We start from the raw sequence: 23,995 nt of genomic DNA on the forward strand, positions 1-23,995 counted from the left end.
GGGATAAGCGCCAGCCATTTGGCACGTCCCTCACAGGTAACGCAGGTGCTGATGACAAGCTTGTCTTCAGGTATCTGGAAAGGCTGCCAACAAACGGCTTGTTGCCTCAAGGGCAGACTTTTTGTGTCCACCTGCTTTGTGTGTGTCTACCCAGAGTGTGTAGCATCATGGCATTCTCTTCTCAGGACCAAGGGACCTGCGTCTGCCCGACAGATGAGGAGCTCCGTGGCAAGCAGGGCTGTGCGTGGCCGAGCGCCACACGGCCTGCCACTTAATCCCTTGTATCAAATTCCTCTCTGTACCTTGGCGCTGGCGTGTTGCCTTGCACAGCCGTGCCGGAGTATCTGGTGGCATCTTCTTAATATTGTTGAAACTTGCTGAATCAGTTTGTAGCTTAATATTGTGCCAGAAGGAGCAGCAGAGGCTTACGCAGACGTGCGGTGGTGCGCATGCATATTTTGTGAACAGAGGCGTATCGACGGATGCTTGCACAAGGCTGACTCCAGGTTTAGTCATTTCTGAAAAACTTAGCAGACCCTTTTATTTCAATGGGTGTGTTCTAAGCATGACCAAATCTGCAGCTCACCAATAGGAAGCCCTACTGCAGTGTCCTAAAACTCTTACTCGACTGGGGATTCAACGTCTTCTAGAGGATGCTGGGCAGATTGTTAGCATCTATACCACGGACTGGGGAAGAGCCTAGTTCGAATCTTGCCTCTGCCAGGAGCTCGCGAGATGGTCTTCGGCACTCCACCCTCACGGCCTGGGTCTGCACTTCTGCAATATGGGAAATAAAAAGCGTTCTAAGGATGGCAAGGAGGTTGTGCAGGGGAAGTCAGTGGTCAGCTTTAACGTGCTAATTTGGGGCTGGGAAACGAGCGGCTATTCATTCGAAGACACTGAAGGCACGATCTTACGCGCATAGAGACAAAGATGCCCTGCGAGCCCCGGCATGTGGTGCAGGGCTTGGCGGGGCCCCATCCCATCTGAACATCCATGAAATGGTGCCCCAAGTTGCCTCTTGTAGCGCTCCAGTTAGCTTGGACTGCAATCCCCATGTTACCTGGAACTGGGGAATATGGTTACTGTAATATTGTATGATGCATCGCTCTACTCTTGTGTCCTGGTGACCTGCTATCTGCACAGTTCAACACAAGAAAGCAGACTCTAAATATTAATATCAGGGTACAGAGAGTGCAGGGCTGGGACTCAGGCGATCTTGGTCCTAGTCCCCGCTCAGCCACAGAGCCAACAGGGTGACTTCGAGCCAGGCACAGACTCTCGGTCCGGCCCGCCTCACAGGTTTGTTGTGGGGATACGATTAAGAGCAGCAGCAGCAGCAAGGAGGTGTAATTTACTCCGATGCTTGGAAGGAACAAAGGTGGGATAAAAATATAATTAATAAATAGAATGCATGCTAATGCTGAGTGAGCAGGATGAGAAGAGGGTGAGCAAGAGAAGCGGGAGGAGTGTGGAGTGCTCAGCAGCCAGTCCAGGCCAAAGTAAAGGCCCCTTCCCCTTTGGGGCTTTCCAGGGGTGGCGGGAGGGGGGACCGGATGGGCTGGTTCCCTGCGAGGCCCAGCAGCTGGGCAGTGGAGCACCCAGCGGGGTTCCCCCTTGTCTTTCCCACCTGTGTTGCCATTTCCCCCGCCACTGGCCCCAGTGACACGTCCTGGCCCTCTCGTGGCAATGCGAACCAAGCGCAAGGTGGTTCACCGGGATGCCTGTGAGTTCGAGGATATGTTTGCTTTTGGCGTCTGATTACGGTTCTGCCACTAGATGGCGCCAGCGAGCTTCCCTGTGAGGCTTGAGTCCACGCGATGCGATTGTGCACCGCGTCTCGGCTCGGTTCCAGGCCTCTGGAAATGCACACGCCGGTCTCCCTCGCCAGGTGAGCTTCACCTGCTCTCCTAAATGGCTGCCCTCGGTTAACTTAATTCATCGAGTCTGTAGCATTTAAACGCAAGAGACTTCGCTCACATCAGAGAAGTTTTTGTCTTCCTTTTGACTTCGCTTCGCATCTCCCCGCGTCCCTTGCAAAATGGCCGACCCTTTAATTAGCCACCACGCTACTTACAAAGTAGCGTTGTTGGCTTTTAACATTTGTGTTGTTTCTGTCTTTGTATATTGTGGCTTGTGAATGGGTGTGCGGTGTTTCTGTTGCTACTTTGTGGTGCAAACCTTGTGCAGCCGCACTTCGTTGTCGGTCCATGAAAAAGCTAAAGAACGGAAATGCTTCTTCCCAGAATGTCACCCGTTATTTCACGTTAAGGCAATTCAGAATATGAAAAGTATGTTTAGGGCTGGGGCTTGTACACTGGATTTTAGCAGGGTGCCTTCTACGGGCGAGTCTCTCAGAGTATCAGGGCATCACCATCACTTTTGGGGCCTGGGCAATCCACGGGACACTTGCCTACGGCTGTGCCAGCATGGCCCGGTGGTCAGAGCACTGCACTAGGACGCTGGAGATCCGGGTTCTAGTCCCCGCTCCGCCCCAAAGCTCCGTGGGTGGCTTTACGCCAGTCACAGGCCCACAGCCTGACCTACCTCACAGGGTTGTTGTGAGGATAAAGGAGGAGGATCGCATGAACTGCCTTGGAGACGTGGGCTAGAAACGTGGCCTAGCGTACAAGCTCCCTGCACATCCAAGCGAGAAGCACTGTATTTGGGAGCTTCCAGGGCCAGCCGGAATGCTAGGACCCAGCAGAGGTGTTAATGTTCCTACGTATGCATGCAGAAAGAAACACATGCACAATTGTGATGCTTTGGTATTGCCTTGAGAGCCGTTTTTGTGTGGAATTGTTCATTTTGGTTGTGGTTTTGGCTTTGGGAAAACCCTAGGAGCCATAATTGGGAACACATCTGCAAACCTGCATCATAAGCATGACAGCCTGTTCTGTTTTCCCTAAATTAAAGATAGCATCTCGTCACCACGGTGCGAAGTACTCCTCTTGCTGATTCATCACCCAGTTAAGGACTTCTTTAAATGGACCAGCTTCTCTCTAATTAGGCAATGAAGTTGCGTGGCTTTTCGGTAACTGCTTTTAAGGCTAAAGGTTCAGCTCAATGACTTCAGAAGCTGGGACTGGACGGGAGGCATGGCTGGGTTCCACTTTTGCTACGTCTGAACTGCCTCGTTGCCCTGAGGACAGTAACAAGGGGACACGCCAAAAAGCGCTGTGACTTGCGTGCTTTTGATGTTTGATCGCACTGGAGTACTATTTCCTTCCTTGCTGACATTCATAAGAGAAACGCAGAAGAATTCCAGGCGTTGTTTTAAGATTGCAACACTCAGAAAAGTCCAAGTCTCTCTATGCATTGCGCTGCATGTATGTTCTGACCCTAGCGGTAATCAGTGATTGTGTTTGGTTGCAGTTCAGCTCTTGTGCCATAATATTCAAACAGAGCGAGTTAGAAGGGGTCTCCCGGGCCATCTAGTCTGACCCCCGCCTCCTGCCGGCTCCGCTCGTGACATGCCTACATGACTTTATGTGGAACTGTAATAATTCCTACAGAGTTGTATACATATGGAAAGCAACCAGCCCTTTATATATTTCCGTATCTGTGCCCGCTCCCACGCGCTCATTCCCCAACCTCCCTAGGTCATTGGCTCCACTGTACTGTTCTCAGAGTCAGTAAATTTTTCCCTGATGTCTAGCTGGAATCTGGCTTTCTGTAGCTTAAGCCCGTTATCCCATGACCTGCACTGGGATGATCCAGAAGATACGCTGGCCCTCCTCTTCGTGACAGCCTTTCAAGGATTTTATTTATTTTATTTGAAGCTTTTATAGACTGTCCCATCACTGGCATCTTGGGATGGTTTGCAGCAAACACAAATAAAATAAAAAGGACACGGCATCCAGTGATTCAATATTAAAACCACATTTTTTATTTATTTGTAGCTTTGTGGAGTGCTAGCCTGTCTCCTCCAGTCTTAAGAGAAGACTAAACCTGCCCAGTTCTCTCGACCTCTCCTCACGGGGCTTTGTCTCCAGTCCCCAGATCATCCTTGTTTCCCTCCTCTGAACACTTCCCAGCTTCTCTGCAACAGGGAACTTCTCACAGAGGGAACTGCAGAGCACTGTTCGAAGCCCAAGCCAGGGATGCCTTTAGTGCAATCCCCCCGCCACAATCACAGGAAAGGGGGGGGGGGTCTTTGCAACGGCCGGTTCCCTGTTGGAGCAAAAAGGCCGCGCTCTCAGCGGTGGACAGCTTCTCCGCATCACTTGGAAGCAAGTTCAGGAAAACTAACAGGAAGCATTTCTGGACTACCACCCAGAATTCTCTCTCTCTCTCATTCTCTTTCTGTATACACACGCACAATAAATATTTGTAGAAGCAAGGAAGCCACCATAAAACTCTTAATAAAAATATTTATTATATGATGCTACATATAGTTCAAATTACAGTTTTGGTGTAGGGAAGCCTCCTGTTATTGTAAAACAGAACAAAATTCTGCACAAAATCGTGGCGTCCACCTACTGTCCCTGCCAGGAGGAAAGGGTTTCCCTCCCCTATTATTCCAGTGGAAGGATTAAGCAGATGCATAAAACTGTTGAAATCAAGTGCCTAAAAATACTTAATTGGTTGAGATCATGTCTCCGAGATGATAAAATTAGCACGTGATTATATACTATTTTCTCACTCTTGGATTTGTGTATGTAATATTTTCCCATATATTTTTAAAATGTCTTGCTTTTGAAACACTGTCCATATTCATGCTCTTACATTTGGCACCGACAAAGGATTTTGTCCCCAAAACTGCCCTCGCCACTTCCCCCACTGCCCCATCTTTTGATTATGTCCTCCATTTTCTTCTCTGCCTGCTACCCACTACTCACGGAAGCCACCCACCGATCCAGTCTGCCAGACTGCTGTCCTTTGCTGATTAACCATGCAAACAGGATGGGCCCTGTGACAAAAGCTTTACAGTTGAACTAGCAGAACTGCCTGACACAAACAAGGAAAGTGTGAAGATACAGGCAAAGTTGTCATCCCGGGCAGCTGCATGCATGCATTTTGCTGGTTTTCCTGAATCCAGTTCCCCACAAAAGGAACTTCCTCTAAGAGGATGCAAGGGGTACACTTCTCACTCAGGACCGCCTAAACATGAAAGTTTTGATTCATGCCGGGGATATCTGCTAATTCATGAGGATATCCTTCATCGACCCTTTCATTTCTGGTCTTCATCCCAGAATCCCACTTCCAAAACAGGCTTCTTTTCCAACTGTGCCGATCCCACCCCACCCCACCCCATCTGCACCCACTGACATGCGTGACCCCTCGGGATGAGCAGCTCCTGTTTTATTGTGGGCGATCAAGAGGACCCACCGACACAGAGATCACGCGACGGCTTCCTTCAAACCAGAAGTCTCTTCCGTGCAAGCAGGGCAGCGGCGGTGCGCAGATCCCACGGTTGGAATCGCAACCTCAGTCAAGCTGCTCTCCAGCTCCGAAGGGACTGACTGGGCACTTTTGGCTACGCGTGAAGGCAAGGCAGTGACCCGCCAGCCTGCTCCTTCCTTTCAGCTGCTGTTCAGGTGAGAGTCTCTGAAGATGCCCCTTTCGAGCAGGAAGGGGCGCCTGACTTAATGGGCAGACGAGGGCAAGAGAGAGACACCGCCATGTTTGGAGCTCCTGAGCTGCTCAGGTCCAGAAATGTCCACTCAGGCTATGCCTTGGAGATATTTTGCTCCTCCTCGGAGATGGCCGGCTTGTACAGGACCCCGTTGGCTTCCCCTGCTCTTTCGGCACTGAAAAGCAGAGCAACAGGTTGTCAGCCAGGGCGGAAATTGCTGCTGGAGAATACGGACGAGTGGCATCCGTCCTGCAGCCGGAGTGACAAGAGGGGGCAGAGCGTGTGCCCGGCCCCTGAGCTGCACCCCAGAGGAATCAAAAGTGGGCTCCTCGAGGGGGGAGTCCGGTGGTGCGGGGGAAGGGGAAGACCTTCGGAAGAACTTTGCACTGGGCCTGCTAACGGCCCAAGAAAGCTTGTGATCCCGCTAAGCCAGCGTCCCACAGAACCGTCGCAACTATCTCACCTCTTCCTCCTCCGAATCAGCCAAACGGCCACAGCAGTGACGAGGAGAGTGGCGAGGCTGCTGGCGAACACGACAAACAGGACGAAACCTGGGCAGGGCGGCGGGAAGAGAGGAGAACAAGCGGTTGTTAGTCAAGTGTGAACATCCCCAAGCTTGTCCATAGCTGCCTGGGCAGTCAACAGCAGAGAGGCCTCAAGGAAAAGCAACTGGGCTGATAGCTGAGGACATTTTCTGCTAACTAAGGAACCTGAATTAAGTGGTCCTGGGACTGCGAGCACTGGAGGGCGGCCAGTTGCTCAGGGGCTAGCTGTGCTTTTCGGACCTTCCTGCCCCGTGCACGGCCTCCGTGAGGCTCGGCCCCAATCCAGGTTTGTGCATTTGACTTGTGAGTCCTGCAGGGTCCTGGGCAGCGCACGACCTGTTCTGGAATCAGTGCAAGCTTCCAGGAAAAACCCTGTCTGCATCAAGGTTGGCTGGCTGCTTGCTTTTGCCGAAGAAGAGCTTCTGCGGATGTGCTAGGCTGCCTAAGGCCCAGGACAGAAGACGCGCTGTGAATAAGCGTTTGCATTCGCCGCTGCGTCAGTGGGCTTAGCGTGGGTCCCGCTCCGTAGCGTTTGGTGCCACTTGCAGCTCGGGCCGCTTGGGGAGGCATGCGGTGGGGCAGGCCAAGAGGAGATGAACAGAGGATTCTGTTGGGCAGGAGAAGTCACGATCACATGGTGAGTCGCACAGACGCGGGCGGTGGCGAAGGGGTCTTGAGGAAAACGTACCCACGCTCGGTCCGTCATGCACTGGATCTTCACCAAAGCAGGAAGGAAAATGAAAACAACAAGTCACTATGAATCCCGTGGTGTCAATGCTCGATCAACAAGAACCTAATTGTGTTTCTAATGGGCTGGCGGAGGGCAAGTTTTGCGCGTCGCCTTTGGCCTCTGTGAAAGAAAGGTCAGCCTGAGCCGAACGAACGTCCAGCAGCTGATGCACTGGGAAGCCTCGGGAGGGCCAGGGTTCATTCTGCCCGGCGTGGGCCTGGCATCGCTGGTGGAGCCTGCTGGTTCTGTTCCATCGCTGGGGCCACACGGCACCCCTTGCCCCTCCAGCGGCTGCCTGCGCAATGCCGAGCAAACACACTTTCCGTTTGTGTGCTCCCCGCGTCTGCTGGACGGCAGCCTTTGCAGCTCAGGTGCCAAATTTGCAGAGAAACAGACCTGGGATCTTTCACCTGTGCAGTCGAGGGGGAAATCCTCACATTTCATGCTTTTTTTCTGTAAAGGAAAGCACGCCTAGAACACACGAGCCCTGAAGGAATCTGTTGATATTTGCCATTCCCACTAGGAGAACCAGAGGGTCAGATTTTAGCAATGTATATCTCATCCTTCCTATAATAATTATTGCCAAGGTTGGCTTAGAAATTAGAAGAAGAATCCTTGAAAGTTACAACGCTGATGATAGTCTAAGCAGTAGATTAATCCAGGATCCACTGCTAGGAAACTCAATGCTGGAAAAAATAGCAAGCCGACGTTTTAGTTTTCCTGTCCTGTGGAACCAACAGAGAAGGCAGTAACTAAGCCAAAGCGGGGGCGTGGGGCCCCCGCAGACTTCCCAGGGCACAGAACTCCACCCGGGATGCTTATCTCCTGCCGAGCAAACACGGAGCGACACTAGCCCTGCATTCCGATGTTCTTTTCAGACCGCAAATTTAGACATGCTGCTTTTTGACCTGTTTTTCTACCTGATCTGACAGAGGTGCCTGGACCAGGAGATGGCAGGTTTCCATGATCTTCCACCTGTGAGGCTGGAAAGCCATGGCTGCAGATGTTGCAGTATCTCCCAGAGGTTAGGAATCAAATCAGAAACCCGGAGGAGTAAAATAAATGTTTCTTTAAGAGCTTGCCAAAGAGCCACCTGTCATTGTAAGCGTGTTTTGCCACTGGAAAGCTCCACAGACCTGAAAAGCTGAGCAAAGTTAATATTCAGCCTTGGGAAGCAATGTGCTCATTCAGTGGAAGTCAGAACTTATTTTGGACATTACGCCTGCTCCGATCTTCACTGCTAAAGCTTGCAAATTTGCAGAGACACCCCGGTGTTGGTTGAACTCCAGAGGCATATCCCTGTGGATCTGTTGAGCAGACGTTGGCAAAGGGGCACATGGATTTGTTGTGGCAGTCCATGTGCCACAAGAACCGTGAAGAAGGCTCTGAGAGGAAGGAATGCAGAGTTCAATACAGGCTAGTCAGACTGGGAGGTCACCGCGCAGTCCAGAAGCTCGCTCGGGCTGGACATTTTGTTCTCAGACAAGGTTATTTGGGGGAGGGAGAATGTGCTGTGTCTGCAGTAACTGGAGGAAGGACAGGATAAAGGTATCCTCCGTAAATAAACCCTCTCTTTGCCCAGGTGCCATTCCAGTCCAGCTCCAGCTTCAGCTGAGGTTGATCTTGTTGGGTTCCAGTTCAGGCCAATAAACCAGTTTGGCAAACCGGAACCGATCCGTTCTGGTCCCATTCGCGTGAGAAAATTTAAATATAAGGCGGTGGGCAGGGCAGGGCAGGGTGGAGCAGGTCACTGGCCCCACTCAGCTCTGAGTCTCAGGCCTGGAGGGTCGTGGGCCGCCTTTGGGTGCAGCTCTTCCAGCCACAGGCCGGAAAGAAAACCGTCCCACTGGAGCTGGCAGCCTCCGTGCAGGCTCCGGCAGTGCCCTTGCACAAGCGCGAGAGGCACAAGCAAAGTTCTGCCCAGTCTTTTCGTAGCGCAGCCAGTTGTGCGAGCCGTTGCACCACTGCAAAGCACCGTTGCTTGTGCAGCTGCAGGTGAGCAAATGGAAAGCAGAAAGCTGCCCCGACTGTTGCGTGAGCTTCGGAAGCGGCTTTCTGCCGGCTCCTTTGCCCTCCTTTGCCCAGCCCTTTCTTCCTTGCTACCTCGCTTTCCCACCTAAATGAGGAAGCAGGTCTTTGCTCTGAACGGGTGACTTGACTACTCTGTAGCAGAAAACGGAGCTGCTTTCGCAGGACTGTTCCCGCTCTGGTTCAAGATGTTTAGATGACCGATCGGGGTGGGGGGCGGGTGGAATAAGGTCTGCTTTGTCTTGCTCGTTTGGGCTCGGTTTCACCGTTGCTTCGGAAGTGCCGCGTTCATCCCCAGTCTCGATCTGTTTGCATGTTTGCAGAGCGGCCGTGAGCCACAGTGGCCCGTACGGCGTTGCCCCCAGAACAAGGTGCGTGGGGCACTTACCGGCTCCTTAGACTGGGGGCCAACAAAGGGGTTTGCTTCAGTAATTCTGCCCTCTGCTTTGTTCTCCTTTTACCTGCCTTCCGAGTTTGTTGACACCTTTCTTGACATGCAGTGCCTCAAACTCTACTCAAACTCTGGTTTTACCAGTCAAACCAATAATATGCCAGGAGCAGGAATTAATGTCTGTTGTCTTTTGCTTCTTGGAAAGAATATTCTTTACAAGGCAGAGCTTCGAGCATAGTTTATTATAGATCTGTGGCAGATGTATAAATACAAAAGATTAGAAAAGCAGTCCTCCTAGGCCCCTCCTCCCAGTATTCCCGAAAGCGATCACTGCTCTTACTTAAGGGAGAGAATTAATCAAAGAAAAAATTAGCCATCTTTGCTGCTGTTAATTTCCAAATGAATCCGAATTATTGTTGACGTGCAAGGTGCGAGAGAGAGAGAGCCTGAAAATCCAAGGCCTAGTTTGTACGCATCACTGCAGTCAAATCTGATTTTGGATAACGCACACGCCTTCAATTCCGTGCTGCGTGAATCGGTCCAGGCAGCCGGGGCCACTGCAGCGTTTGGACGTGGCTCCCACAGCCCGTTTCCGTGGCATGTTACGTGGACTCCCCTTTCTCCTGCACCCCAGCCTAGTGGAGTGTTAGGAAGGTGGGAGGTCTGCTGAGCACATAGAACTCTTGAGCAGGGGTTCCTTTGTGATTTCTGGACTGCACCTCTTGCCAGAGTTAACAAGATCGTTCTGTGTGGTTTTGGTCTTTGTTAACCGGGGTGCCTTTCGGATCAGCCAAGAAACTGGTGTGGGGCATGTGTTTTAGCCGGCACCTGTTGATGGGAAGAGGTTGCCCAGCATCCGAGCATCTAAGCCTGGCTGCTGTCCTTCCTGTGTCTGCCCAGAATGCTCAGCCGCGAGTGAGCCCAGCCACAGCAGGCCGTGGGCACTATGGTCAGGGACTCCTGCATTCAGACCTGGGCTGCACCTGTAGGTGCAAGGCCAAGGCTGCTGCTCTGGTGGTGGCAAAGCCCCACTTGTCCTTGAAAGCGAGCCGGGGCTGGGGGCACACGCCTGGCACGGAAGCCGGATGGTGCTCCCGGGAACGCGCTCGTTCCCAACCGAGGCAGGAGTGGCTCCCTCCACCTCGTTTCCTGGAGAAATCACAGCCTTTGTCTGCTGCACCGCCATATTGTGGCCATAATTTCGGTGTCAGGGACTGGGCTGTGGCCCCTGGTGGGCTCTGCAGGGCAACACAGCCCCCTAACCACTGGGGCTGTGGGAAATCCTGGGGCACCACGGGCTCTCCTGTTGCTCCAGCTAGCAAATGCTTCTCTGTGTAAGGATACCTCATACCACGGATGTGTCTTCACTCCGAGCCCTGAGTAACTTCTCACCACTGACGCATGTCGTGCAGAGTTGTTGCCTCTACCTTTTACGTGGCCTGGGTACAGGAGTGTTAACGGAGCCACGGATTTAATATCAAATGGAGATCCCAACAGGCCCAGCCCTACTGGCACGGTACAGAATTAAATGAAGCCCAGTGACCCAGGCGAGGAGGAACGGCTGGGTTGTGGTGTCCCCCAAGGCACCTCCTGGGGCTGTCTGCAAAGACGTTTTCTGCTTGGTTCGTGCTCTGGTGGGAAAGCCTTTTGAAAGCACTTGAACCACCCTGTTAATTCTGTATATTACATAAATAACAGCAGCGCTCTGCCCTGCGATTTTGAAGCGCCAACATTTCAAGCACTTGGGAATCCTAGCAGAGAATCCTTCCTAGGCAATTTGTACAGCTGCTGAATGACGTACCAAGTCCCTCAGCAATCCTATGGATGAGTGAGAGAATAATCTGTCGGAAGCAGCAGGGCCTGGTCCTGAGTGAAGGTACACGGGGCTGTGGGTAATTGTGCGTCCTTCATCGTAAATCGACTCACTTTGAGGCTGCAGCCCAGATTGCACAAAAGTAGCCCAGTGACGATGGTAATAACAGAGGCTACCAATCCCCTGTCAGGTCCACCTCTAGTGGTGCAGTTTGTTTTCGGCTTTTGGGCAGTGGTTATCTCTGCACAGGTTTTCTCAGGACCACATAATGAGCTTTCAGCCGATTATTGCGGCCGCACATTTCACATGAGTCAGATGGCTAATTTTTACACCCATGACGGTGGATCTGTGTAGTCCAGCGTTATGAGCCTTGCTTGTTTTTTACGTGTCAAACTCAGTCTCCTGAAGGACTTCATCAGATCCTTTGAAACTCCCCAGAAAGACTCCCCCTGAAATGCAAAGTTGTGATTCCTTTTAGATGCATGTCGGTGCCTCCCAGGATTCCCACGTCCAAAAGAACCTCTTCGCTCGAGGGCGATGAAACGAAGTCTTTGGGAAATAGCTGTAATTGTCCCGACACAAAACAAAACCAGCACAGATACTTCGAGAGGCCGGCTACTTCGAGCCATCTCTGGCATATGAAAGCACTCCAGAATGGCCTCGGAGTAGGGAATTGGAATCTGGCCAGACTTAAATGGGTATCCGACATTTCGGATTGCTCCAGTTCTGAACACGGAGCAGAGGCGCAACCCTGTAGCAGCTCAGATGCAAAGCTGCAGTGTTCTTCGTTCTGGTGGAAATACTTGCAGGCTGGGAAAAGGGAAAGAGGGTCGTGCGGGTCTCCCTCCCCCACCCTGCCCGTCTTTGGGGGAGATACTGTCCCAGTGCATGGGCAGCATTGCCATACAGCAAGGGCAGGCACCTGGGGCAGACTTTTTACCCCGATGCCCCCGGGGGCTGCAACCTCATCCGGGCTGCTTAATTTTTTTTAAAGGCACGGCATTCCTGGCAGATGAGGGGGCTTAAAGGGTCCACATGCACTCGCAAACACCTACTTTGGGAGTTTATGATGCCTCTCAAGCACAACAGACACAATTTCCCCCCAAAGCTGGGACATGTGGTGCCCACCTGGCCGTAAAGCATCGCAACATTGTGCAACCCCGAATCCTCATTTCTTTTCCGCCTGAGGTGCAGGCAATGCAATCAGATCTTGCAGGCTCAGTGGAACATATTCTGGTTTTCGCTCAGCTGCTTCTGTGCAGAGGATCTGACTACGGAGCAACTGGAAGTTGCTTTGTGCATTGGAACAAGCCAGTTCTGGCTGTCAACACTCGTTAAGAAAATATCAACTTTCTGTTTGTCACAGCATTAAACCTAATTGCTGTTCTGATGTTAATTGATGCAAAATTCAACCTTGCTCATTTGACTTCCGCAGACAAGACAGATATCTTTTACACAGCAAGAAAGGGAGAACCCAAGGCTGGGAGCCCCTCGTTTGGCACCTTCCCAAGCCAAAGACAGGGAGCCAAAGATCTAGGGGATTCCTGCATAATTCCACAGACAACCCTATTCAGAAGGGTGTGGCCTCTTCCCAGAGGGATTTCTGTGCGTAAAGGGCTGCAGCTAAACAACGCATATCTGGGTAAATCGCAGACTTCCGTATGGATCCTGCATCCAGAATCATTGGAAAAATATTGTATGCCACTCGCCACATGGCTTCGGTCCTCCGCTGCCACCAACCCAGCCCCGTTTCCGCTGTTGGAAGCCAACACGCGTGACCTTTCGACATTCCTTTGCACAATCCACCGTCGCTTACCTTGCCGGAAGGAGACAGAAACCAGCCTTTCATCATACTCTTGGACTCTCCGGAAGTTGTTCACCATTTCAAGGGGGGCGGGATCGTTGAGCTGCGTGCAGTACAGCGCCGTCTCCAGGGCCAGCAACTGTGAGTGAACGCATGAGTGTTAGCATGTGAGAAGGCTCGTTTTCCTTCCTCCCATTGTTACAGTTCAGAAGTCCCCCCTCTGATGTCCAGTTTAATTTGGCAGCTGTTTGGTTGCATTATTTCTGGTTATACTACCAGCCGCAGTCCAGAGCAGAAGTAAAGATGCAGTGGAGTAGCAGAAGAAAGCCGCTGTTGCAACGCTGCATCCGAGACGAGCCGCGGAAGGAAAGCCGCAGGCGGGTTGCAAGGTCACGCCCGCCTTTTAGGAGACCTGGATGGACAGGTGTGCACACGCAGCGAAATGCACTCCACACAGGTCTTCTGAGAAGTAAGCCTCCTAGAGTTTGATGGGACCGACTCCCAGGTAGGTGCACGTGTGATTGTGGCATCCGCACGTTTTAGAGGAACTCGGGAAGCCGGCCAAGGTTTGGACCCTCTTCTTTTGATGTCAGCCCATCTGGATCAGGGGTACCAGCGTATCCCCTGCATTTAAACCTTGCAAATGTTTCTCTTTCGTTTTGTTTTCACAGGGGCCACCTGGAGCGTTTGCCTAAGACATTTTGGTGCCCCGGACAATGGTCACACGCTCCCAGGGAGCCTCGCGGTGTCCCTCAGCGCACTGGGGTGCAGCTCTTGGATCGCCCACCAATTCCTTTCTCTGACGAAAGGACGCTTTTTGGATTTGGTTCATGCGGCGTGCCTTCCAGCTGGATTGCCTGCCAGCTTTGTTTGCCTGAACGGATCCGCTGGGCACCTGAGCAGCACCTCCACTGTGAGCCCACCAGGAGCAAACTGGGCGGGAGGGAGCCGCATCCGTGCGCCGTGCCGCGAGCAACCTCAGCCGAGCTTGCGGAAGGTTGCGTGAGCGGGCACCAACCTTCCTTCAGGCACAATTACAGGTAACGTCTCCAGCTTTAACTTACATTGGGGCAAGCTTCAAGGAGACATACCTGCTCCTCTGAAATCTGCACCGGTTTTCGAAACACCGTCCAAAGAACACTGGGGTAGCACGGGGGTGTCGTTAGAGACCCTTCGTAGCGATAGTATTCATCCAGGCTATCTGGGAGCAACTCTTGGATATTGAAGCCTGGGATGAAAGTTTCTTGACCTGAAAGAGATGCCCAGGTGTGAGCAATCGTATTCTCAACACCCCACCTGTCCGCTTTTTCTTATCGGTTGGAACATTCTGAAAGCATTTATATGTATTGTCTTCTCCATCACACCAAGCGGGAAAGCACCAAGAGTTAACCGGCACTATCGGGAGACATATCTTAAGCGGCTTAAATCTTCTCACGTGACTCTCTTGATCTGTGCATCCCCATTCCTACCTTTGTACTTCACGTTCTGGAAGTGGCTGAAGATCTTTTCATAGGATGGATTGAATGGGCCGATCTGTAACAGCATGAAAAAGCATTTTTGTCCAAATGATCACAACTACGTATCGCTGCTAGTCCGGAGAGCCCTTGCAAGTCAGGGCCGGAGGATAGGAGCCACGCAAACGGCACCGTCCCGTGGGAAGTCACCCTGGAATCCACGGGAGCTCGGCCAGAGGGTGGACAGTCCACTCCGGCCATTTCAGCAGCTTTGGCACTGGAACAGGCCCCTTGTGTTGACACGCAAGGGAGGCACTCGGATTGGGTGTCAAGACGTTTTGGTCTGACCCTGCTGTTTGGTTTGCACCTTCATTTGTTGGTGAAATAAGGCAGGGATTTAGAGGGCTGAGGCAATTTCTCGCCTGGGCACAAACAGCGCTGCAATCCTGCCCATCGGCTTTTCAGCAACCCCGAAGCTGCACCCACGAGGATAATGGCTCCTTGTGGGGAGTGACTCCTTTGACCACACGCTAAAATACTTAATGGCCATGATTATAGTTCACAGACCCTTGAGCAAAAGATCACTGCAAAAGCAAACCAAGCAGTTCGGTTGACCGAAGTGCAGCGGGGAGGGAGCAGAAATTCCCTCGAATAAATGGAATGTATGAAGCCATTTACAAGAGGACGTAGCTTGGGAGTCATGCCTCCTCCTCCCCTGCTCCTGCTCCAGCTTTTGGGAAGAGCCCGGAAGTTGCCGATAGGCCAACGTCCAGGTTCCCGACGGAGGTTCCCAGTGTATGTGCACTGATGTATCCCCATTTAGGCAGCGCTGCTGTGCAGGGGGCGAGTCGTGACCTTTCCGGGAATCGTTCTTGGCGGATAAGCAGGGCCTCAGTGTGAGGAATAGATGGGAAGCATCCGGGATTCGGCCGCAGGAAAGGTGGCAGGTTGGTGGGAGGCCAAGCAAATCTGCGTTTCTGGGGAGGCGTCTTGCCCTGGAGAGCTTCTCAGGGGGTTGGGTTCCCTGCTTATGAGCAAGAGGGCGCTAAACTGAGGAATTCCCTTCCAGAAGTTGCAGCTGCGGCCAGTCTGGACGGCTTCAGAGGGGGGCTGGATGAATTGGCAAAGAAGAGTCTGGCCAGGGGCAGCCAGTCCTGGCAGTGCCCTCCATGCTCTGCACTCGTGTCGCGGGGATCGTGGGCTCAAGGAGCTTTGCGCACCTGCCTGATTTGGGCTCCAGGAGCATCTGGACTAGCTGGCCCTCCTACGTTCGCGGGTCTTGTTATCCCAGGCACCAAAGCTGTCTCCTGGGCAGGACTGGAGGAGGAGCCACTCCGTGGTAGCATTCCAAAACAGAGGAATTGTGGAGAGAAGGGGGTTGGCTTGGGACAGGTGAAATACCCCACCCCCAGTCGGAAAGATGCCCTTGGCAAGCTGTAGAAAGAGTGAAGCTCTCACCTCAATCAGGATTGCCAAGACTGCCAGGCCGTCCGACTTGTCTAGGGCGGATTTCAAATCCAGGTATCTGTCGGAGTTGTAATGCACGATGTGGAGCTGCGGAGGGGGGATAGAAGGGCCAAGCCGTCAGTGCGCGTAACAGACTTGCAAAGTTTTGCAAGCAAATCAGTTCTCCGATGTGCATCCCTGGAGTTTTTGTGGCAGGCACTTTTAGGCAGGCACTTGGGAGCTCAGAAGGCCTCCGGAAAGCAGACGCGGCAACCCAGAGTTACAGACCAAACTCTGGAATAAGAAACGCAAACTGGGAGTTGTCGCTCTCATGCCGTTTCCATTCACTTCTGCACCACGTTGGATGACATGAGTGGGGGTTGCACTGAGCCCTGTAGACAGTCCATCGGATCTGCCAGAAGGGGCACCTTTTAGAGAGACAAGAAAGCAAGGGCGGGACAGGATGGAGATAAGCCCTTCAGCAGGAAACTGGGCAGTGCAACCCCCGGGAAAGTAGCAGGGAGAATGAAAGAGCAGGAAATCCCAGCAAGGCCTGGGCAGGAGAGCTCTGGTGGGTTGAGCCACGGGTCTGTGACGAGGTTCTCACGCCAGGCACCCGGCAGCCCCGGGACGGCCCCGCACGCGCGGTCCTTGCCCTCTGCCTGGGATTCCACCTTCAGGGCTTCCCTGACTTCCCTCCAGAGTTATGATTAGCCCTGAGAGGTGGAACCACTTGAAGGAGGGGCGCATAATGACAATTCACTGCAGGCCCACTGCTTCTGTGGTCACAAATAGGGCTCCACCCGGGAAATTCTTAGCTGAGCTTGGAATATCGAATAATGGAACTGAAAGTGACTAGCCACACATACGATTCCCTGAGCAGATGTGCTGCTCTCCCCATGCATGGAAGCGTTTAAGCGAAAAAGAGAAGACGACTTTGTCCATTTCCTTCTTGGACTTGTTTGCTTTACAGTCTGATGCTGTAAATGTGGTATTTGCTGAAGGAAAGGGAGAACTGAATCCAGGAAAAAGGTGAAAGAAGACCACTTCTCCAAGACCAAAGAAATTTTAAAGAAGCATTGTGAAAGTTAAAAATGCTTTTTATGTACTTGAACAGACTAGTCAAAACTCCTTTTAGTTACATTTTTAAAAATTACTTTTCCATGCAGAAATAGATGCTGGAAATGATGCCCAGCTTCAAGAAGTACCATGGAGGGAAATGTTGAGGAAACTAGGGATTTAATCTACTGTTCTCTGTTGTGAATCTGTTTTATTCTGCTGATTTAAATGCCCTTCAGATTAATTGCAATAATATTTTAATTGGATGTCTTTCTGAAATATTTTGGAAGTAAAAGAAACTTGGTGCTGCTAGGCTTTTTAGCTCTAGCATGGCGCTGATGCCTTGCCTCTGGCAGCAAAGCTTCTTGCCGCTGCACTTAGGCTGGGAGGAAATGGCACAATTAAAGAATAAAATACGTTCCTTGCTGAGAAAACTTAGACTGAATCAGCAAAAAGACCAAACCAGCCGCTTAAACATGAAACATCTGGAGGAGGAAAACAACAATTAGCCAACATTTGATGGCACATTGGAAAAAACACCATCTCCATGAACTGGCAGAAGCTTCACGTGGAAAGAGGACAGGGAAAGAGAGAAGCAGGGAACAGCAGAGTTGGAAGGGGCTGGAGAGCCACTGGTCCTGCTGTTCCATGTCCTACTTCTCTTTGTGATGACCTTTTAAGCCCTGTCTCCCCTCAGTTTTCTCCTCCTGGGGCTAAACGTGCCCCGTTCTTTCCATCTCTCCCCACAGGGCTTTGTTTCCGTGCCCAGGACCCTCCCTGCTGCCCTCCTCTGTACCTTTCCCAGCTTGTCTGCCTCCTGCACCTGCAGAAGGATGCTCTGGGTGCTTGGAGCTCACCCAGGTCCCGCAAGGGCAGGCACCTCCTTCCAAGAGACGTTGGACGGAGGTGGTGCGAAGGAGGGCTGCGAGGAGGCAGCCAAAGCACCGGTCTTTGGTCATCTCCAGCTTCTGGTCAGCTAAGGCTGCCCCGCAGAGAGAGGCATGCACTCAGTTTATAAACGCAGAACCCTCTTACTTCTGCGGCAAAGTGCCTCCCGCCGACCGTGTGCTCCGAGCCCTCCTGCTTGTTTCGGTTTCCCCAGTGCAAGTGGAGCTGTGCTGCCGAGTACTGGGAAGGGAGGTTCCGGATGCGCATCCTTGAGGAAAGATTCATGTTCACTGTGCGAGGAGAAGGAAGGGTGAACGTGAGGCAAACGTACTCGGAGCAGGTAAGCCGAGCCCCTCAGGCCAGCAAATGCCACAGGTTTTTAAATGTCCGTGTAACTTCCAAGGCAGATTTTCAGAGTTTGGAAGTTCAACTCCCCCTGTGGACCTGCATGCATTATTTGAATTAATGGCATTGGGACAGTTACTCTGGCACTGTCTGTTCTTCCTCTGACCGCTGCCAAAATACTGCAGGTTACAACAGGTGAGCTGATCTTTCCTATTGACTCACCTGTGCTGGATAGAGTATTGGGCAAGCTTCAGGGTTTTAAAGCCCCCTTCACCAGGCAGGATGATAAAATCACCGATATAAAGTTAGCCCTTCCTTGCTGGGCAAGCTGGCCAGGTGGAATACTCAGGACGTAGCATTCAGTTCGAGAAAGAGGCCTGGGTTAACCATCAGGCTAAATAAGCTAGAAAAATCCATTCTGTCATCAAAAGCAGCGAGAATCAAACACTTGTTCAACAAGACTTCGCTCAATGATAAAAGTAGCCCATGCTCTGTTGGGGCCTGCCCTGGGAGACACTCCAGATGTTTAGAACAGCACCAAATTGTTTTCTGCTTCGGTTTATCTGGGACTGTCCTGATTGCAATGAAAGAGTGAGGGAAAGCTCTTATTTTTCCCGATCCAAACAAACACAGCACAGTCATTATCATGATCAGAAAATATTTTTCATGCTCCATTTAACAGTTTTGCATGTTTGACTTTTCACGCTCCATACCTGAATGTCCATTATTGGTCAAAAGAAGCTGTTCAGAGGGCAGTCTGTCGTAACCCTCCAGCTCTACTGGCAGAAGAGTGGAATCGTACTGGAGAATGTCATTATGGAAGTTGATGGGAGACTGGAAGACGCCCCCACACGAGGGATATTTCTTGGGCCACAGTTTCTCCCCATCAGGACCTGGGGCAGCCAGCAGAGAGGAATCCATATTTTACTGTGTGTCCTTCAAGCAGTTTTGCTTCCCCTTCAGGCAAACCTGGTTCTCCCCCCACCCAAATGCTTCCCAGTTTTACCCTCCCGACTGCAAGCCACAACAAGCATTTGCTGTCCTAACTGGCAGGGCCTGCTAAATTTAAGGAATGAATGAATTTATCCATGCATACTATTTCTTGTAGACCTTGATATCCTAAGATCTATAAGTGGTTTGTGTAAAAAACACATGCATAAAATACGATGGACAGACAATGCAGAAGTCATGGGAAATAGTGCGTGCGTTCCAAACATTGCCGAAGTGGATAATGGCATGAAGCGCACTTGGGTTGTTTTGTAGTTATACGTTGTTTTGCTAGTGGATGCACGCAGTGGGGTAACATGGTGGTTCTCCAGCTGAGGAGCCCGCCTCATGGACTGCTGTCACGAGCACTTAATGTTGTCCGGCACCAAGTCACTTCCCTGGCCGTGTGTTTGGTGAGAGGCCCACGGCAGCTTCACCTGCTCTTGCCACGGGACGAGCCTGGTTTTATGAATGAAGGAAGGAATGGCGATCTGGAGCCACAGGAACAACCTTAGCACGCCGCTGCGAAGCCAAGGACTCTTCCCAAATGCAGCCTGACATGAGACTGGACTTCCTAATCTTGTACTTTTAATGTCACAAACTAAGGCATCTACTTACCAATATAAGACCATTTCGACTCTAGAGGGAAAAGAAAAGGACCATGAGCTTCAGTCGCAATGGCATCACTTCATTCGCTCACTGGATCATAGAATCTACTACTACTATTGGAAGGGGCCATGAAGGCCATCGGGTCCAACCCCCTGCTGTTGCAGGACACCAGTTCCACACACACAAGCAAAAGGCAGCTGCGGGCACACTCGGAGCCTGCCAGAACGGCACTGATTCACAATAGGAAGCAGCCCTGTCTTTCAAAAGTCCTTAAGAGCACGGTTCTGGCCATTATACCTCCCTACCCTGGTATGATCCAGGTGTGATGGACTTTGACCTCTGCCTGAAGGCCATAGAAACATAGAAACTGAGTGAGTCAGAAGGGGCCTCCCGGGCCATCTAGTCTGACCCCTGGCTCCAGCTGGCTCTGCTCACGACATGCCCACCCTGTGCATGTCTAGCCTATCCTTGAACACCCGCACTGATGGGGCCTCAACCACCTCCTGTGGAAGCCTGTGGCCATTGGCTATGCTGGCTGGGAAAGGCAGGACAAGCAGTCCAATACGTCTGGAGGGCACCGATTCAGGGAAGGCTGATGTGCCTGCTTTCTCAAGAGGAAGCCCTAATGTGTCCAGTGACGTCTCGTTAAACATGCATAGGAACGTCTCCCCGTCCCCAGAAGTGAGGCCAGGTAACAGCACTTGCACGATGTGGGTGGAAATGTTGGACAAGCAGATCAAGAGACTCCCCCCTCGCCTTCCAGAAGAAAGGGGATTTCCGTGCATTGCACTCAACACGCTCAAGCGCACCCCTCATTCTTCCCGGGAGGCTGACGCAGCTTTGCATTTGCTCAGTCTCCAAAACTGCAGCATATTTCCCCGATCCAAGAAGGTTAGGCAACGACGCTGCACCGCTGCTTTGATTCAGAAGGCATTTCCCTCCCCTCCTGTCTCTTCCCCTCCCACATGAGCCAAATGGCCAGTATGGCAAGCTCTTGACGCGCATCTGAGGGCTTTTAAAATCCTCTCTCCTTTGAGGTTTTTGGCAGCCTGCGCCGGCGAACGCCTTGTGCGTGGCGTACGTGAGAGGGACACACCGGGGCCGCTGCACAGCCCAGCCTGGAATTCTTGCCTGCATGTCAGAAACTTTACCCCAAGTCAGAAATACTTGACTGCTCAGTGCTTGCTGTTTCTAACCTGCCTCCCCACTTTAAAATCCGCCAGACAGCCATCCGAACGGAGATGCTCGGCTGCAGGAACATCTTTGCAGGATGCCAGAAAACAAGGCTCACTCCAGAGTCTTCTGTGAACAAAGGGTGCTATTAAATTTGCAGTGAGCACCGCTCAGGGCCGGCCGGCCTTTTTCTGGATGAAAATGTCTCTGAGTTACCCGTGTGGCAGTAGCAGTGAAAAGACAAGAGCGGAGGGATCCCTCCGTAGCAAGGAATGTCCCGATTTCTCCCAGTGCATCATCTTTGTTTTGTGTTTGGGGAAGCTGCTGTGATTTATGTAATTTCTACTTTTCCTGGAGATGGTAAGCAGCAGCTCTGTGCGATTTGATGCTGTCAAGATGCATTGGACTACTTCTCCAATTATCCCCAGCCAGTACTGCCAGTGGCCTGCAGGCTGGGGGAATGGGTATTGTAGTCCAATGTGCCTAGAGCACACCAGGTTGGGGAAGGCTGGTGCATGTAGTTCTCTCCTCTCCAGCCCCCATTTTATCCCCACAACAACCCTGCAGAGTAGGCTGAGAGATCATAACGAGCCAAAGATCAATCTGCTAGTTTCATGGCTGACTGGTGATTTGAACCCGAGTCTCCTTAGTTCTTGCCCTTCGCCCAGGTGGAGGGAGTTTGTCGTTAAATTGGCCACAGCCGTAAGAAGCAGTTGATAACCTTTGGGGGGGAGGGGGATACATTTTTTTTAATGGTTTGGGGAGCCTGAAATGGTCCAGTGTGGTCTCTATAGTGTGAGGATAACTTCCTTCCCAACCTGACGACTGGAGTCTGCCGAGAAGGGGCCACGCTCACGATACTGCAGGCGGATGGAGCCAAAGCGCTTTCCAGCACTGTGCACAGACCAGCAAAGCACTCGATGTGACTAGGGCTTGGGCTGCACGTGTGAGCGGAGATGGGTGCTGGCACGATAAACCTCTCTCAGCCACGGGGAGCTTCCTTATATCGGATCAAACCATTTGTCTGTCAAGAGCTGCCGGACAACGCCAAGCAGCTAACCCTCTTCCCGGCCCCTGAACATCACCTGCTACCCGATCATCCTGATATCTGATGGCCTGGGGCTCCGCAGACAGCCCGCTCCTCAGTGCCGAGTCACCAATCTGCAGAATGGACGCATTATTCCCGGCCAACCTGACAGGGCTGCCGTGCGGTTTCCACATGCAATACTTTCGAACCCCCGACAGTATTAACAGCATCATCATGTGCACGGCCTGCAGCGGTGGGTGCAGTCTAGGGTTTGAGAAGCATACGTCACCTCTCTCCCCTCCAGGAATATGTGCCTTAACAGATGTTTCCCAAGGAGCCGGTGCGAGCATCCGCGCACCTCCCGCGAGCAATCAGACGCACAGGAGCACACCCCCTCGGCTCGCACGGAGGCCCCCGGGCTCACCTCTAAGGGCCTCCAGGAGAAGGGCTGTGCAAAGCATCTGAGCCCCTTTGCACCTCCAAGACAAGCCGAGACCTCCTCTGGGGCTGCCACCGCCCTAGGAGGGCCTGCAGGATGGGATCCTCGGGGGTCCTTTTGCGGCTCTCCCCACCCTTTTCTTTAACAGAGAGAACCCATCAAAAGGAAAAAGGGGAAGAGCTGCACCGTGCCTTCTGGTTGCCAGGACCGGGGGCACTCCACCACGCAGCACCCCAGAGCTGCCTTCTGGCAACGCTTTGGCGCATCAGCACAGGTGGCAGGAATAGGCACACATGCGCAGGTGAGGGCAGGGATGGACCGAAAGATGGGGCTAAGCTGTCAGCCCGAACCCCACAGCCTGTGAGACGGGAATCCGTGCTTCGCTTCCCGGGCATAGCATGCAGCCCCGATACCCCCCGGCACACGGGCGGGAAAGAATCCTGAAAAGCTCTTACCATTCACAGGTGCTTGTGTGGAAAGGTAAGCCCCGAGGACGAGTGCCAGGAAAGCAGCTGTGGGAACCGCGCTGCCTCTCGAGGCCATCACCTGCAGGGAAGGGTCTGGGCGGCTCTGGCTCCTTCCACTCAGCCGGCTCCGGACGGAGGGAGAGACTTGTGGCCAGTGGCACGAGGAGCTCTCCTGCTCACAAATGACGGCTCTCTCCCCCCGGCGGCCGTAGCTTCTCCCCAGCTCAGCCCCCAAACAAATGATGTCAGGCAAGGCCCTGCCTCCTGGCCCAGCCTCACGCCACCTCCCTGGTCTGCTTTGAGAAGCTCTGCTCAGAGCGGGACGGGATGCTCTTCACACCTCTTGGGGACAGCCCTGCCCTCACAAGCGCAGCCGCTCTCCTGAAAAAGGCCCCTAAAGGGCAGCTTTTCTGGGAGTTCCCACCTCTGAGGGCCCCTGCAAGCTCAGGAATCAGTGCGCATGGTCTTGTTATCCAGCCAGCAGCTCAGGGAAGCCGGTGGCTGTGATATCAAGCCAGAGAACAGTGCCAACATTAAACGGGGACAGTGGCACATCCCAAAAAGCACAGTGCAAATAACAGCTCTTCAGTCAAGGAACCGAGCGGCAGCGATTCAGTTCAAAACAACATACATTTATTTCTTTAACCAGAATTCTAAAATAGTCAGAATTTAACATGCCTCTGCAAAAGAAGCGTTTTGACGGTGCCAGAGGAAGCGTTGCGGCCCCTCAAAGGTCTTTGCAGGGGCACTCCAAGGTCTGGGCACGCCGGAGAAGGGCCTTTTCCCTCGGGGATCCCCGTGCACGTTTCCCGGTCTACGGAGAAAGTCCTCCAGTGGTGGTCTTCCTGGGTGAGAAGGCAGCCCCATCCTTCCTGCCAGCAATTTCTCCTTCCTTTGGGGGGCTTGAGGGAGCCCTGACTATTGGCCAACGAAAAGGCAAGGCACGGGGCCGCAGAGAAAAACTGGGAGACAAACTTTCCAAACGCCCAGCCCTGACACCACATTGAGATCCGGATGCTCCAGGGCCACAGGCCGGACCTTAGGGCCTCTGTCTGCTTGTCTGTGAAGGACCGACCTACTGTGAAAACAGTAGCGGATCACTTCACACTGTGCCTGGTTTGGGGACGGAGTTACGGACTGGCCAGCCCGCCTGCCTCCCATTCCAAAGGGGAGGCCAAAAGACTGGGGGATTCTGGGTGGAAAGGAAAGCTC

General features: G+C 52.5%; 1 protein-coding gene across 1 annotated transcript; it reads right to left on the reverse strand.

The window, feature by feature from the left end:
- Positions 1–5,475: 5,475 nt before the first annotated feature.
- CA12 (carbonic anhydrase 12) lies at positions 5,476–22,859 on the reverse strand. Its single transcript, XM_044438535.1, has 10 exons — positions 22,772–22,859; positions 19,687–19,707; positions 18,795–18,974; positions 17,884–18,026; positions 15,802–15,897; positions 14,359–14,422; positions 13,981–14,138; positions 12,902–13,028; positions 6,042–6,129; positions 5,476–5,753 (listed from the first exon to the last, which is right to left on the reverse strand). The coding sequence occupies exons 1-10, from the start codon at positions 22,857–22,859 to the stop codon at positions 5,672–5,674; spliced, it is 1,047 nt and encodes a 348-aa protein (XP_044294470.1). The 3' UTR covers positions 5,476–5,671.
- Positions 22,860–23,995: the final 1,136 nt, after the last annotated feature.

Source organism: Varanus komodoensis, unplaced genomic scaffold, assembly GCF_004798865.1.
Source record: "Varanus komodoensis strain SLA01 unplaced genomic scaffold, ASM479886v1 scaffold33, whole genome shotgun sequence".
In the NCBI taxonomy this organism is placed as follows: domain Eukaryota; kingdom Metazoa; phylum Chordata; class Lepidosauria; order Squamata; family Varanidae; genus Varanus; species Varanus komodoensis.